Below are 16,036 nucleotides of genomic sequence, written 5' to 3' on the forward strand. Positions count from 1 at the left end.
ATACTAAACCATAAGACAGCAATGAAAATTGCAACAAGTTCATGAAATACTTGATAATAAACAAATTATCGAAGCTATATATTAATACAATACAGAAAACCTTAAGCTGTCAAATGGAACAGATACGTTAGTTTTGTTCATGCCTGATATTAGGAAAATATGGATCTTTCTTCATTCAGATTGAAAGATAAGACTACAAAAAAAAAACAGAAAAAGCATGTTAAAGCTGAAAATTAACAAAATTTTATCTCAAAAAAGGCAGTGATAAAGTTATAAGAAAATGTTTAAAATTACTTGAGGAATGCCAAAACACAAAACCGATGAGATCTGTCAAAAATGAGTGTCAGTAGTGAGACAAAAAAGAACATCAACGCTCAAAAAGTCAAAAAAATATCCGTGTTTTATAGGGGAAAAATTGTATCAATGTTAGTAACCAATACCAGTCCATAGATTCATAGACGGAATGAAAAAATTGCAGGTATACATGGATAGAGGACACATATCACTTATAATAGCATTTATAGTACAGTGGAGAGACAAACTAGCAGTCAGTTTTCAACACATGAAAAAACCTCTTCCGGAAAACTTGGTCCTTAAATTTGCTCAAGCACTAATTTAGCATAACCCTCCGCATATACAAGGATTTGGATAATATTCACAATTTGAAGTAACTAATTTTGTTCAAATTTTTTTTTTGCAATCGTGGTTTTAATATCCAGTCCGGTTTGATTTCTAATTGAGGTCATATGAAAAGGTCTTCAGAAAAAATTAAATGCAGGTCAAAACGTGTCCTAAAATTCGAAAAATTGAACAAAAATTGCTAACCTGACCAGTTGACAATTAACATTAATATTGAATGCACAGAAACTAGTTTCACAAGTTTAGTGCAAATTTTAAAATTGCCTTTTAAGTATATGAACCTGATGGTATATTTTTCAACATCAAGACTTCAACAACAAGATTTCAACAACGAAATCATAAAAAATCTAGGCGACTAGCCGGTAATTGAGTGGAAAAGAAATTAAATGGTGACATAAACTATTCAGGATTTTGAGCAAAAGAACTTGCGAACAGCAGCCAGAATTAACAAAGATTCTTCCACTAAATATCTTCAATAACATAATAAGTCCACAAGTCCTGTAACACAAACTAAATGAAAACTTAAATCTCTTTGAACTGATCAACAGCTCATCTGAATATTAGCAGTTCAAAAGAAAGAATTCACAATTAATTAGGGTATGACAACAGAAAAAGTAAATTGTATATGCTTTTGGAGTTGAGGTTTTCAAAAACAACGTCTTCTAGCAAAATGCAGAAAAATTCAGAGTGTTTAAGAAACATTGCGGCATATATAACAAACTATCAGATTCATAAGAAATAAAAACTTTAAAATAACATAAACTACAGAAAACTAATTTAAACAAACAAAAATACGGAACATTTGCGAATCGCTCTAATATTAGGTTTTCGTTAGTAGAACATAAAACGATTAAACATTAGGCAAAACTCAGTTACAAGCCCAAAAAGAATTAATTGATCAATTCCATTAGGAAAACAGAAAAGTGACTTTTTCAAAAAAAACTTAGAAAAGTTGTATAAATCATAACTAATTTGTTTTCTTTTGTTTCAATACTTATGACTTGAGAACAATTTTTTTCTTGTTAAATTCTACGAAAAAACAACGCGCTCACCTGAGGAAACTTCGCTACACATAAAACGCAAAAATAGAGTCAAATCGAAACAAACTCTAGAAAAATATTGAAAACACTAGCAAAAGTTACTAAAAATTTCTATCTAAATCAATTTTATCCATTACTGTACACAAGCAGTAAAATTGGTAGAAAGAGTACAGCAAAACTCACTGAAAGATTTTTAAGGTTGCATATAAGGTGGCATATATGCCTACAAAAACTGACATAAAATCCAAAAACTCGCTCGATTTCGGGCAACATCATTTGAAGTCTGTTTTTTCAAAAACTCAAAATTTCATTAATTGTGAATATTTGCGAGCTGAAAAATCTCAAATAATTATCTTTTCAACATGAATTTAAGTCTCTCCTAACCATTTCGAAACACAGCATATTTAAAAAGTACCCAGAGCCAACTTTTAACATAGCACAGCTGAAGCGTGCTTTGTGTTTTCATTTTAAAGTTTGCAAACAAGATTTTTAAGCACATATTTAAAAAAAAACCTGAAGTATAATTCACAGAATTCACAGAAAAAAGGTACTTTGCTATTCTTTAGTTTGTGAAAACTAGATAATAGCAGCGCTAGTGAAGACAATACTACCTGCGAGCTGAGAAAAATTGTTACAATGAAATATCATAAAATTGGAAACTTTTCAAAATTAACAGTTAACTTTCATATTGGTTTGACATTTGTTTTTTCGAAATCGAGTTTTTCTTGTTTCAATAAACAAACAACAGAATTTCTACCGAAATACAGCAGTAGTTTCAAAATTTCAAAATACATTTTGGCAAATATTTGCCATAATAAACGCGAAAAAAACAGATAAATACGAAGAGATGAAAAAAGTAGTAAACCCCACCATTGTTCTTGTCCTTGAGTAGGACCTATCAAAACGTTCATTTCAAGTGGCAGATAAACAGATACAAGTTTATAAGATGCGATTAACCAAAAAAGAAGACCCGTTTAACAAATCAACAAACAAAAACAGGCTTAAGGTGGAAAAAATATGAAATGATGCACATACGACACATTTTTGTTATAAACAATTTTGCTAAGTATAATTTTCAATTTGAATGGACAGTAACTTAAGCACTTTTAGCACTTATAAAAAAACTAGACGCAACTAGGGCCTCTAATTCATCTGAATATTTTTCGGCTTTTTCTATTTTATTCCAATTTGAAAGCTCAATTTATCAAACTTTGCGTGAACACATCGTACAAAAAGATGGAGCAGCACTATAACCCAATATTTGTATCGTAAAAACCAAGAAAAAGCCAACAATCACTCCACTCGACTATTGCTGTCAGAGCTTTTAGTAAGATACCAATATTGTCTATTATTTTTTTCGTCACTTGTTAACTATTGCTTTTCGATTACATAAATATATCATACAATGAAAGTCTAGTTTGTCAGCAATTGCTTACAAAAATTGAAAAAATACTTTTGTGATTAAGCTGGCTGCTGAAAAATTTTATTCTTAAATCATTACTTAATTAATTAATAAAGAAACTAGAGTAATGGTTCTTTAGGCTATCGTTGCTTTTGTGACTATCGTCCAAAAATTCCTCGAAGTGTAGTTTTTGCGGAAGATTACGTAGCCTTTGCAACTTAATTTTTTCCTATAGGAAACGATCTGATAAAGTGTTACTTGCGTATGGAAAATCACCTGGGTTTGAGAAAAATGCTGCTGTGATAAAAAAAAAGTTCAGTTGCAATCTACAACCCAGGCTGAGGTCCTGACCAAAAGTCGATATGTCCAGACTGAAAAGAAGGCTCAAGGGGGGTTTCGTGTGTTCAAAAATACACGGTCTGGAAACACAACTGAACAACCGATGGTCTGGACATAGGCAACTTTGAACGCACCGTAGTCTGGACATAGGCAACTTTGAGCGCACGAAAGTAGAACATAGGCAAATTTGAACGAACGAAAGTCTGGACATAATGACGCTGGAGCGCAGAAAAAAATTTTTTGATTGGAAGCAAGAAAACCACAATCTGATGACCCCATGTTTGACTAAGCACTCTTACAAGAGTGTTCACTCAAGTGTGAAAGCTTTCTACGAAGAAAACCTCAACTCAATTTAGTTCAAAAGTCGCAAAATGTCACAAGCAGGAAAAGTCGCATTCAGCGTTCTGCTCTACTTTGGACAATTTCAAGCATTTAATTCTGGAGCATTGCTAAAGTTGCAAAACACAATCAGTTTTTAATAACTGGGTGGTGGCTGTCACCCCATCAATCAATGCTTTCAGTGACACTTTTTATTAATTTAAAATGTGTCAACTGCTGGGGCTCTTCATCACAACCATTGCACACTAAGATATTTCTACTTGAAATGAATACATTATAAAGACATTGTGTTCAAATTATGTGAATAAAACTGCCGATAGGTTTGGACATAAAGGCAAGAAAGTCTGGACATACGCACGCTTGAACGCACAACGAACGCACAAAATTTTTGACCGCACGAAAATCTGGACATAGGGTCTTTTGAACGCACGAAAAACGCACAAATGTTTTTGAGCGCACGAAAGTCTGGGCATGGGTACGTTTCGTCTGGGTCTGGGGCGGTCTGGCCATAAACATCTTTTGTCTGGGAAGGTCTGGACATATGAGCTCTTGGTGTGGGACCTCAATCTGGGAAATGAAGCAGAATTTAGGAACTATAAACCCAAAATACACTTGACTTCAATATTCACTTAATTAAATGTAGTTAGTCATTATCATGAATGTGCAACTGATTCAGTGCAAAAATGCTCTGAGACGTTGCCTATGATATATAAGTGCTATATAGTTACAGACGACCCAGTGCTGCTGTCTATTTGTTGGCATGTTGGGTCATAATCTAGTAAACCTGGATGAAAGGTCAACTTTTTATTAAGTAGAGTTTTGAGATAATTCCCTACCTTATTTACATGGTATACAATACTAGTTATGATCTGCCTTAAGTCTGGTCAGCACAAATTCACAGGTCGTCACCACTTTTTTCGTACTTAAAACTTTAGCCAGTCTTTTTACGTTGACTTTACAACTATAGGGAAAAGTACCTCTGGTTTTCACCGCAGCATTGTAGTAAGTCTAGCTTTTTTATCAAAATAGAGGTGACTTCTTCCAGGTTAAATTTATTACAATTTTGGTATTATGTTAATAATACAAAAAATTATAATTACTTTGCCAATAACATTCGCATCATTATTCCTTGAATATGCTTCCCATAATTGTGCGTACTGCATTTTGGGGGCACTCCGAATTTTTTCCCCAATATTATGATAATAAATTTCACCAGCTTTGCTCAGTTCAGCATAAACAGATAAGCTGAGGTTGTTTTATGCCCGTATTTTTTCTAATATTTTTTGTTCACGCTTGCCAGGTACACATACATGTAAAGCAACCGCGTGGTGACATTTTTACTAGCAATTTTAATCTGTCAAGATTTCTTTGAGAGAAGGAGAAAGAGTTCAGTAATATAAAAGTGGTTTTTTGGCTAATACCATTATACGCACAAAGGTATATATACTATTTGCATTATACAACACAGAAGGATTATTCATCAGTTAAATTAAATGTTTCCTTGTTGACTAACTAAATATAGACCTCTTCTAAGGAGAAAATAGGCATGGAGATGGATAGAACAATTCGGGAGAGTGCGGGGGGAGGGGGTTCATTTTAAGCGTAGAATACACGCCGTATCCTCAGGTATAATGCAGACATTTGTGCTACGTAACAGTACATATCTTACGCAATCAATTCGCGAATATCATCAATCAAAGGTAATCTGAAAACTACATCTGAAAAACACAATGGCTCAATTAGCCTAATTATCACATCAGTTTTAACAAACTACTGCAGCCCGAATTTTTAATCTTTAAATAGTCATTTTTGGCAAAAAATTATGCGATCTAAAACTGACTAGTAACCCTTTCACCTGTTTTCCACTTTGGACTACAATTTCGATTGGGGAAAAAATTACAACCCGGGTTTTTCTCTCATTCCTCAAAAGCTCGCTATTTTTTCAAAATCGAAAAACTGTCAAAACAAAGTTCTCAAAGGCGAAAAAAAGCATACACAAATTTAATTATTGATGAAAAACAGTTTTTCGGCTAGTTGGTTTGTATGTATTGTAGAAAACGTTCCAAAAAAGTACTACATTTTATCTTATCGTCCATTCGCGCGAGGTTTTTAAAGGAAAAATAAATTAGGTACAGCGATCAGTATAGAGTTACTATAGAACCAATGCGCGCGTACATTCATTTATTTTAAATCCCCCCTCCCATTTTTTAGTTATTTCGTTTTCAAGAGAGCATTTTAAATTTTCACTGAACAAGGTGCGTGGGCGGTGCTGTTGAGCTGTTATTTTTTTACTTCACCTTCACTTTACACCTTTAAGAGACCGTAAGTAGCTTTTGATAGTTTTCCAACTTGTTTAAAATTTTGTTCACACTTCGATCACATTTTTAACTGGTAATTCACCACTTTTCCTGAGAAAAGTTCACGTTCACAGCAAAATTTTACCACATTAATTGTGTCACGCCGTGATCATACGCGAATCGCAGCCAAATTTTCTACTTGTTTTCTCTCGCCATATTTCCTTTTCCTCGTTTTTCCATTCAATCTTTAGTCCCATTTTTGCTGATTTGTTTTGTCTTGAAAACAAAACAAGCCAAAACAAAAACGGAGGTCTTTAAAATTAAAACGGCGGCAGTTTTCTAAATCGCTCAAGTATTAAAATTTAACATTCTGAATGCTAAATTGGGAAAATAATTCACTTTAGTTCAACTCGACTTCATTTTAAATATGGCATAATGTCAAGTTTAAAGCTGGTTGTCTAAATTTTTTCGTTACGTTTATTTAAATTGACATATTCCGTGTTGTAGTAGTATTGGAAAGGTAATATTGCGTCATCAATTTTCTTTTCCTAAAGCGTTCGTTGTATATGCCTTCGTTTTATATTTTTCCTTCCTTATAAAGAAGAGGTTGTGCTGTACTAACAATTTATGTATCTTCCTCTCTCTCTCTCTCTCTCCGTGTTAATCAAATTTACTATTAGAATTATTGATTGTTCAGAAGAACTTCATTATAGATTTCAGTTCATCTTCCACCGATTTATTTAAACTCTTGAATGTTGTTTCGATCGCTGTGCGTGGGAGGAAATCAGACACAAAATCCAATACGCCCTCGCATTTTTAGTGAAACAGGTAAGACTGGTAAAAGTCTTTTTTTTTCTTCTAAGCCTCCAACCGATAGGGAAATCCACATAGCTAACTACCATATGAAACAAATGACAAAGACGACAAAATTTACATTTCTAAATCTTACCAAATCTTTTTTATAATTTCAAACTATTTCCTTATGTTCGACATTTTTAGTTGGTGTAGTAAGAGCTCCGGTCAACTACTGCTATACCAGCTGTTAAAGAGATACCCGCATGGTCTGCAGTCATTTTTGTCACTTGTTCACGATTGCTTTTAGATAACAACAAGGAGGCTCGGTAACGACCCCGCTCATCCACATGAGAACAAATAGAAAACCACAAAAATTCAGGTATTTTTCGATAAAATTTGCGTATGAACAAAAATATCGCCTCCAATGCAAATAATTCGGTGAAGTAAAAAATACCGCATTAGACTGATGATATCTACCATTATTAAGAAAGCGAGGCAAGAGGAACAACAAAATCAAACAACAACAACAAACAATAATTACATCTAAAACTTTGTGTCCATTCTTTAAAAAGAAACTTAATAACAAAGTCAAGATAGCGTAAGATAAAACTCAAACTGAGCACAATAACTTGTACTTTACTAGAAAAGATATGGGACCATAATAACTTCGATTATATTTTTAAAAACAATTAAATTAAAATTAAGAAATACCATTAGGCATCAACTGAAGTTATCCAATTGTTTTTTATCACCGGTGCTTGTATATGAGGTCATTAGGACCTGTCTATATTCATTTTTTCTTGAAGTTACAAAAAGAACAACAAATCGAGAAAACAAGCAAAAGTTCAAATGAAACTTGCGAGAAAACGATGGCAAAGCTCTAAAGCCACTTTTTGCCCCTCAAAAATTATTCAATTGCGCTTTCTTCGAATGCCAATAATGTGTAATGTGACCTCTCATAAATGAGACGAGGTAAAAAGTTGACAAAAAAGCCAAAAAAACTATTAAAAATTAGAAATACATTTGTGTTTTTCGAAAGCAATTATTTTCGAAGTCTTGTAGGCCATTGGTTACAAAATTAAATGATTAGGTAGGGATGTTTGTTTTTTTTTCCGTAGGAAGCCCTCGAGATCTGTAATTATTCAAAATATGTTTTAGGTTTACAAAAGAAACTCAAAGATAGACCAAATTCCAAAATTAAATTACCTTTTTTGCAAAAAAAAAACCCGTGTCGAAGCCAGTACTATCAATACAAAATTTTTGAAAACTTAGGATATTGTACATTCGCGTCTTCTTTTGACGACAATAATGTCATAAGTGATCATTAATTAACGAAACTAGGTAACAAAAACAGACAATTAAAATTGTTTTAAAGTCATGGAGGCCATCAGCTATCTACTCAAATCAGAACAAACACTCATCCTCCATAAAAAGTCAGTAGGACGTGTCATACTCGGTGAATAATTATTTGACTAAAAGACAAAGTGAAAACAACAGCTAATGACTAAATAAAAAAACTCAATTAAATTCTTCGAGAGAATGGTGTCCAAGCCGTTAAAACCATAATCTGTAGATTCAGGCAATCCAATTTGTTCAATTGTGCCTAATTTTGAATTCCAGTACTGTGTTATGTGAATTTTCAATAATATCAAAATGTGAAAAATTGAGAAAAATTCAGAGAAAATTCAGAAAAATTGGAAAATGTGCTTAAGTCAAAAAATTTGCGAAATCTGGTAGTATTAAGGGCAGGAAATCATAACTTGGAGCGTAAAATTGCAACAAAGAACAATTTTTAATTCAATAGAAAGAAAAAAGATTCTGTGTTTGCTGACATTAAGCTACAAGTTGACCGAATTAAGAAAAATATGTCGGCGAGGTTCAAAAAAAACAAATAATTTTGTAATCAAAAGCGACCACAAGCTTCGAGTAAAAACTAGATACATTAACTTGGTTCTGCTTAGGAAGCCACTTGGATCTCCCACCAGTGAGTTTTGATTTGAATTGTTCTATTTCTTAACTAACATAAAAAAATCGATTTTTTAAAAAAAAGACCGACTGATTACAATCTGATTTTTTTTTGGATCTTAACAGTCCAAGATTGGACCAAAACTAGCCTTGCTATTACTTTTGGTCCACTAGGAACACTTAAATGTTTCGAGTGCCATAGATATAGATAATTTGTTACTAAAAAGGTCAAAAAATTGCTGCGTGTTTGATAATAACCAAGATAAGTTAGAAAAAAACGACCAAACTCTAATTCCAGAGCATTCTCAATGGAAGTGGATGTAGAACTATCACTCTTGCAGTTTACAAAGATTTTGTTAATGGTTTTTGGGTGTGCACTTCAAGCAAATTGAATCAAAGTGGACCAAAGAAGCTTATTTGGTGCAATTTTGGATGAAAAAGTCTGAATTTTGAATTATTTACCCAAAATTTCAGCCACAAAAAATCAAAATAATCCACAACAGTCATTTGGCTTGGAAAATTAAATCAACGAAACTATTGTTAACAATTTTAACATATTTTGACAAAATTGACTGATTTTTTGATAAAACTTCTGGAAAATGTGAAAAAGAAATAACGCAAATCAATCTCAATAATCACAAAAATTGAAACCTCGATAAATTGCTCTAGAAAACGAAATTCACTAAAAAATGTTTTCAATTCTATGTTTTATGCTGGATAAACTTTTTAATGATACCACTCGCAACTCTCTACGATGAATATATCGGTCGGCCAAAATTGTCTGAACAGAAAAAAACAGTTGATTATATAGTTCCTCCCCCCTCAAGAGTGGTCGGAACAAAAATTTACACACAAAGCATAACCAGACTCTAATTTGTTAACAGTTATATAGAATGCTTTCGCTTTAATAATTGAGGATTAAGACAGAAACTAAGATAATATCACTATCAAGTGCAACAATTTGCAACTGATTTAGTGCAAAATCCTCTGAGACGTTTGTGGATGATATATATCTTCTAAATGCATAAAAAGAATACTAAGTATCCCGAAAGCAGCCAGTCAGTCTTGAACAACTCAAGAAAATCAGAAAAAATCTATTGCTTTTTCGTTTATTAAATTTTTAATCCATTAATGTCAATAGAACCAGTAGCTGCTATTCAAACCTACCTATCAAGAGCTTCAAATTAGAGGATTCAACCTTTTATCACAAAAGCAATAGTTTCTAAAAAAAACATCCAAAATTAACTATGCTACTTAAGCAAAACGCGTCTCTAGTGTTTTTTTTTAATGTTTTAGTTCCATCAAAATCAAATGGTACTAGCAGAGAGAAACAACATCTAATTAAAAATATAGACAAAATTTTTTCTTGACTTCAGTAGGCCAAGAAAAGATATAAAGAGAGAGAGAGAGAGAGAGAGAGAGAGAGAGAGAGAGAGAAAGAACTGTATGTCCTATTTGAAAAAATTTTTTGAGAGAAATACTAAGTTCGATAACAGTTTTCGATTGAGTTTCGTGTTAAAAATAACATCTAATTGATAAAACCTAGCAAATAAAAAATATTTGAGTCAAACCTTTATTTAACTGAAACAAGTTGGAGCTATCTAATAAAGAGAAAAAATATTTCTGCTAACTTGTAAACGCAAAAGCAAAGTTTCTTCAAATTGAGTGCAGTAAAAAGGATTGAGGTCTAAAAAGTTTTTTTTGCATGACCAAAGGCTTCAGCGTTTTAATGTTTTTTAATGACTCGAAACCAAAATTGGAGTTGGTTGATCATTGACTTCCGCTGGTTATTTCTGGTTCAAAAACCGGATTTTCTCTGTTCAAAAATAATAAAAAACTGCAAATGTTTTTTTTAATGTTCCCAGTGGAACTTTGGTATTTTATTAGGTTTCACCAATTCATTAAGAAAATATAATTAAGATCAAAGCATTTTTTAAACACACCCGACAACATTTGACAGTTTTTCACGATTGCAAAATTTTCAAAATCCAACCGACAATACTCAAGAAATGTTTCGATTCGCGTAAAATTTAATTTTTTTTATAGTTGACCTCTGCTTTCACGGTTTTTGTATAAAATCTTTGACGGCATTTCTATTTCTATGAAAGCATTTTAGATATTTCCTAATACAACTGAAAACTGTTTAACTTAGCAGTTTGTGCTCACTTGTCTAGAAGTATGTCGTTTTCTCAGAACTCAGATGGTCATCGCAAAGACAAATAAGTCAAACTCAGAACATTGCAATAGATCTCAATTCAGGGTGGGGTGCGTTCCAAAATCCACGGACAAGAAAAACAAACGAGTTTTTTTTTAATTTTCAAGGGAAACTATTGGCTATGCTCTATATGAGCTTTGCTGCGTAATCTGATCACAACTTTTATTAAACGAGGGATAAATCCGCGATTTGAAAACGGGGACCTGATTATGAGCAAGTCAAAAACGCACCAAAAAATGAACAAGGCAAAGTCTGATCACTCCTCAATTTGAACGAGGTCTTGAACGCATCAACCAAAACCCAATCATAGGTTGCTATGGTCTGCAAAGATCTGATCGGAAGCATTTTCGAGCAAAAATACACCACCTGGGAAACCACGAAAAATACAGGCTAATATTTACGGGTATTGTTGTTATTGTATTTGTTTAAGCATAAGTTGGTATGTTTTCAGGCAGCCCAAGCACACAATGATAGCAGAATATTTCAAGAATGAGTAGAAAACCCGAACAGCAGCAGCAGCGCCAGTCTTCTTCTCGGTGCAGTTTCGGTGTGAAATCATACGTGCACAAGTTCTATGAGAACCGAAGTGCGGACTATGACGAGTCTGTGTATGAGGCTACAGGGTCAGCTAACCCGAATGGAGAGGAAGACCAAATTGCTCTGACCTCCCCGCCGAAGTACCCTTGTGCATACTCTAAAAGGTACGCAGTCTTGGAAAATCATAAAGAGAGAGAGAGAGAGAGAGAGAGAGAGAGAGAAATAAATGTATGACCTATAGTTAAAAGTATTTTGACAGAAATGCTAAGTTCGGTATCAGTTTTCTATTGAGTTTCGTGTTAAAAATAACATCTACTTGATAAAACCTAGCAATTAAAAAAACATATGAATCAAACTTTTATTTAATTAAAACAAGATGGAGCTATCTAATAGAGAGAACGAAAATATTTCTGCTAACTTGTAAATTTAAAAGCAATGTTTCTTCAAATTGGGTGCAGTAAAAAGAAGAAAGGATTGAGGTCTAAAAAGGTTTTTTCGCATGACCAAAGTATTCAGCGTTTATTTAAGTTATAAAAAGTATATAAATTTTTTTAATCACTCGAAGCCAAAATCGGAGTTGTTTGATCATTGACTTCCGCTGGTTATTTCTGGTTCAAAAACCAGATTTTCTCTATTGAAAAATAACAAAAAACTGCAAATGTTTTCTTAATGTGTCCTGCGGAACTTTGATATTTTATTAGGTTTCACCAATTCATTAAGAAAAAAAATCATTGAGATCAAAACATTATTAAACATGTCAGACAACTTTTTATAGTTTTTCACAAAAGCTAAATTTTCACAATCAATACTCAAGAAATGTTTCGAATTGCATAAAAATTATTTTTCCTTTATAGTTGACCTCCTCTTTGACCTCGTTTCTATTGGTGAGGTTAGAGGGGCACGCAGAATACGCAGCTGTTTTGAGTATCAATTCAGTGTTGTTTGATTATGGGTGGCAAATATACGTAGTAAATCAACTTATATAAATAGTGTAAATTACCCGCCAAAGCTTGATCTGGATGTGTGAAATTAGCTCGAAGTTAGCGCATGTGCTTTCTCACTTTTAACTTTTGGAGTCATGCTGAAACCCCTCCTTTCGAGCTAGGTTTCACCAAGAAGATATGTACGAAAATGTGAGTGTTTTCTTATTCCAAGCGATTTGGTCAGAATATCTGCAGGCATGTTTTCTGTAGTCAAATAAGATAGTTCAAGTTTCTGTTTTTCGACCAGTTCTCGCACAAAGTGCAGTTTTATGGCAAAGTGTTTAGTTTTTCCATGATGCATAGAATGTTTACTTAATGCAATACAAGCCTGATTATCAACAAAAATTTTCAGAGGTAGTTTACAGGAAATTCCTAAGTCCTCCAGGATACCACTTAGGTGGATGGCTTCTTTACTCGCCTCAACAACAGAGTTAATTTCTGCTTCAGCAGTTGATGTTGCTACAGTCTTTTGGGCCTTACAACCCCAACTTATTGCTCCAGACGACTCACTTAACTTAAAACAAAAACCTGAACTGCTCCTCCTGTTATCTATGTTCCCTGCCCAATCAGCATCAGAAAAACTCAACAAATCCAAAATCTGAGTCTTACGGAAAGTTAAAGTCTGATTCCTTGTTCCTCTTAAGTATCTAAGAACACGCTTTGCTGCTTTCCAATGAACTTCTCCGGGATTTTCAACAAACGAACTTAGAGCATTAGCAGCAAAACAAATATCAGGTCTACTCGACAAAGCTAAATAGTTTAGACAACCTATCAAACTTCGATAATTAGTTTTGCTCATTCTAAGTTGCTCCTCACTCCCCTCCTGAGGACAATCATTTTTTTAAAGTTTACAATTTTCTTCTAATGGTGTACCAATTGGCTTACAGTCTTTCATTTTGAAAGTTTCTAAAATTTTTTCAATGTATTTCTCTTGGCTAATTTTTATTTCCGATGAAGTCCTCTCTATTTTCATTCCTAAAAACCACGTCAAATCTGAATACTCACTAATTTTAAATTTCTTGGAAACTTCAGTGTGAAACCAATCACAAAAATTTTCAGAAAGACCACAAACTATTAAGTCATCTAACCACAAACAAAGAAACCCAACTATTTTTTCGTCCTGCTTTTTTATAAACAAACATTCGTCATGAAACGAGTTAACAAAACCTAGTGTAATCAAGAAAGCTTTCAAAGTCAAAAACCAGTTTCTTCCAGATTGCTTCAAACCATACAAGCTCTTTTTCAATTTACAAACAAAGGGTTTTCCATTTTCATCCAAAATTTCAAAACCTTCAGGTTGTCTAATGACTACATCTTCTTCAATTGGAGCATTTAAATAAGCAGTTTTTATGTCCATTTGTTTTAATTGATAATTGTTAGAAATAGCTATACACATCAAAATTCTAATGGTTGAAAGTCTAGTTGTAGGTGAGTAAGTTTCATAAAAATCTTTTCCGAAAATTTGACTAAAACCTTTTGCAACAAAACGTGCTTTATAGCGACATATTTCACCATCGGGACCAAATTTCAAAGCAAAATGCCATCTACTTCCTACTGGTTTTTCATCACTTTTCACTAAGGACCAAACATTGTTTTCAACCAAAGAGTCATACTCATTTTTCATTGCTTCGAACCAATTTGGATTTTGCAAAGCCTCATCAACAGTTTTTGGAAGCAAAGGATCGATAGCGAGTTGACTCAGAAAAGAAACTTCATTTGAATTGTTATCAATGTCTTCGACCAATTTTTGTGTTTTCTTATGTTTGAAGTAAAATTCATTTTCATTAAATCTAACGTTTCTCGACTTTCGAATTTTGAGTTCCCCTTTGTCGTCTTCAAAACCAATCAAATAACACTTACTATTATCAGAATTTCCAAGAAAAATTCCCTTTTTTGAGGTATGATCTAATTTTTTGCGAAATGGTTTTTCAATGTGCATAAATGCAACACAACCAAAAAGTTTGACAAAAGATAAATTAGGTTTTTCATTGTACATCACTTCAAAAGGTGTTTTCTCCAGAGCTGAATGCAAAAGCATGTTCTTGACGTAAAAAGCCATGTTCAAAGCGTACGTCCAATATTTTTTATCCAAGCAAGCGTTATCCAAAAAACAGCGAGCCATAGCAACAGAAGTTCCCCAAATTCTTTCAATTTTTCCATTTTCTTGTGGAGTATACGGAGCAGAGTTTTCAAAACGAATTCCTTGGTTCCTACAATAGCGCTTAAACTCATTTGAAATGTATTCTCCACCTCCATCAGAAACTAAAGTTCCTGGTTTTCCAACATCAGCACAAAACTGTTTAAACTTATCCAAGACCTCGTCTCTTGTTTTCATGAAGTAAACTTTTGAGAAACGACTGAAACTATCTACAAATCCGATGGCATAACAATGGCCATCAACAGCTTCAGGAGAAATTTTTCCTAAGACATTTGTATGCACAATGTCCAAAATTTCTTTCGCTCTTGTCATGCAATCTTTGGGAACAGGCTGTTTTTTGGACTTATTTAACTCACAAATTTCACTGCAATCATTTTTTGGATCACCTATTTTCATACCCTCAACAAATTCTGGCAGGCGTTTTAAAGAGGAAAAATTGTTATGTCCCATCTTTGCATGCCACAGTTGTAAACTGTCAACATTAAAGCAATTTTCATTTGAACAAGGAAAAGTTTTCCACACAAACAATCCATTTTCAACTTCAAAAGGAAATGAGACTTTACTAAAATTAAGTTTAGGTTTTTCACCGAAAGAAACATCAACACCCGCTTCTCTAAGTTTTGAAACAGAAATTAGGTTTTTTGAGTTATCAGGTACGAATAAAGCATCTTTTAAAACAATTTTCTTCAATTCTTCATTGCTATTCTTAGTAAAAAACTCAACATCCCCTTTTCCCAAAATTGCGGAGTGCGTTTTGTTGGCATTGTGAATTATGCCAGAAAAATTTTCATCCAGGTTAGCAAAAGTACTTTTATCTTTAATCATGTAGTTTGTTGCGCCAGAGTCAATGATAAAATCTTGATGTTCATTACAATTCTCACTCGAGAAAAAGCTAAAACTTTCCTCTTCTTGTTTTTCCGAGACTAAATTTTGACTTTCTTTCGAATTAATTTTTCGTTCATTTTTCATTGCATGGGATTCAAATTTTTTGTAAGTGAAACAATTTTTGGCAATATGTCCATCTTTTTTACACTTAAAACAAGTTATTTTTGAATTAGGCTTCTCTTTGTTATGTCCCGATCGTTGTACACGACAAAATTTTGCAATATGCCCCTTCTTGTGACAATTAAAACAAGTTCGATCATTTGTAAAGAAAACGGATTCTGATTTGTCTGTATTTCTGTCGTTGCGTTTCTCACTTTCAAAATTTATCAAATCACGTTTAATTTCATCCAAGGTTTTATCTTGACCATATTTTACCAGAGTACAAAAACTTTCAAATTCACGAGAAAGTCCCTTCAAAAGTATCGAGACAAACATTTTTTCA

At 33.2% G+C, this 16,036-nt stretch overlaps 2 protein-coding genes across 3 annotated transcripts in view; one reads left to right on the plus strand and one right to left on the minus strand.

Moving 5' to 3' along the window:
- The window catches only part of LOC142344611 (uncharacterized), a 324,571-nt gene that overhangs the window by 282,208 nt on the left and 26,327 nt on the right, over positions 1-16,036 (minus strand). The gene's annotated exons all lie outside the window — the stretch shown is intronic.
- LOC142344610 (neurensin-1-like) overlaps positions 5,936-16,036 on the plus strand; it is a 33,554-nt gene continuing 23,453 nt past the window's right edge. Inside the window, exons 1-2 of one of the 2 annotated variants that reach the window (XM_075396412.1) lie at positions 5,936-6,081; positions 11,483-11,732. In XM_075396412.1, the coding sequence (XP_075252527.1) occupies positions 11,521-11,732 (212 nt within the window). In that variant the 5' untranslated portion in view covers positions 5,936-6,081; positions 11,483-11,520. The other variant, XM_075396411.1, reaches the window with a different exon arrangement.

This window comes from Convolutriloba macropyga, chromosome 8 (genome assembly GCF_964194025.1).
Source record: "Convolutriloba macropyga chromosome 8, txConMacr16.3, whole genome shotgun sequence".
Lineage (NCBI taxonomy): Eukaryota > Metazoa > Xenacoelomorpha > Acoela > Convolutidae > Convolutriloba > Convolutriloba macropyga.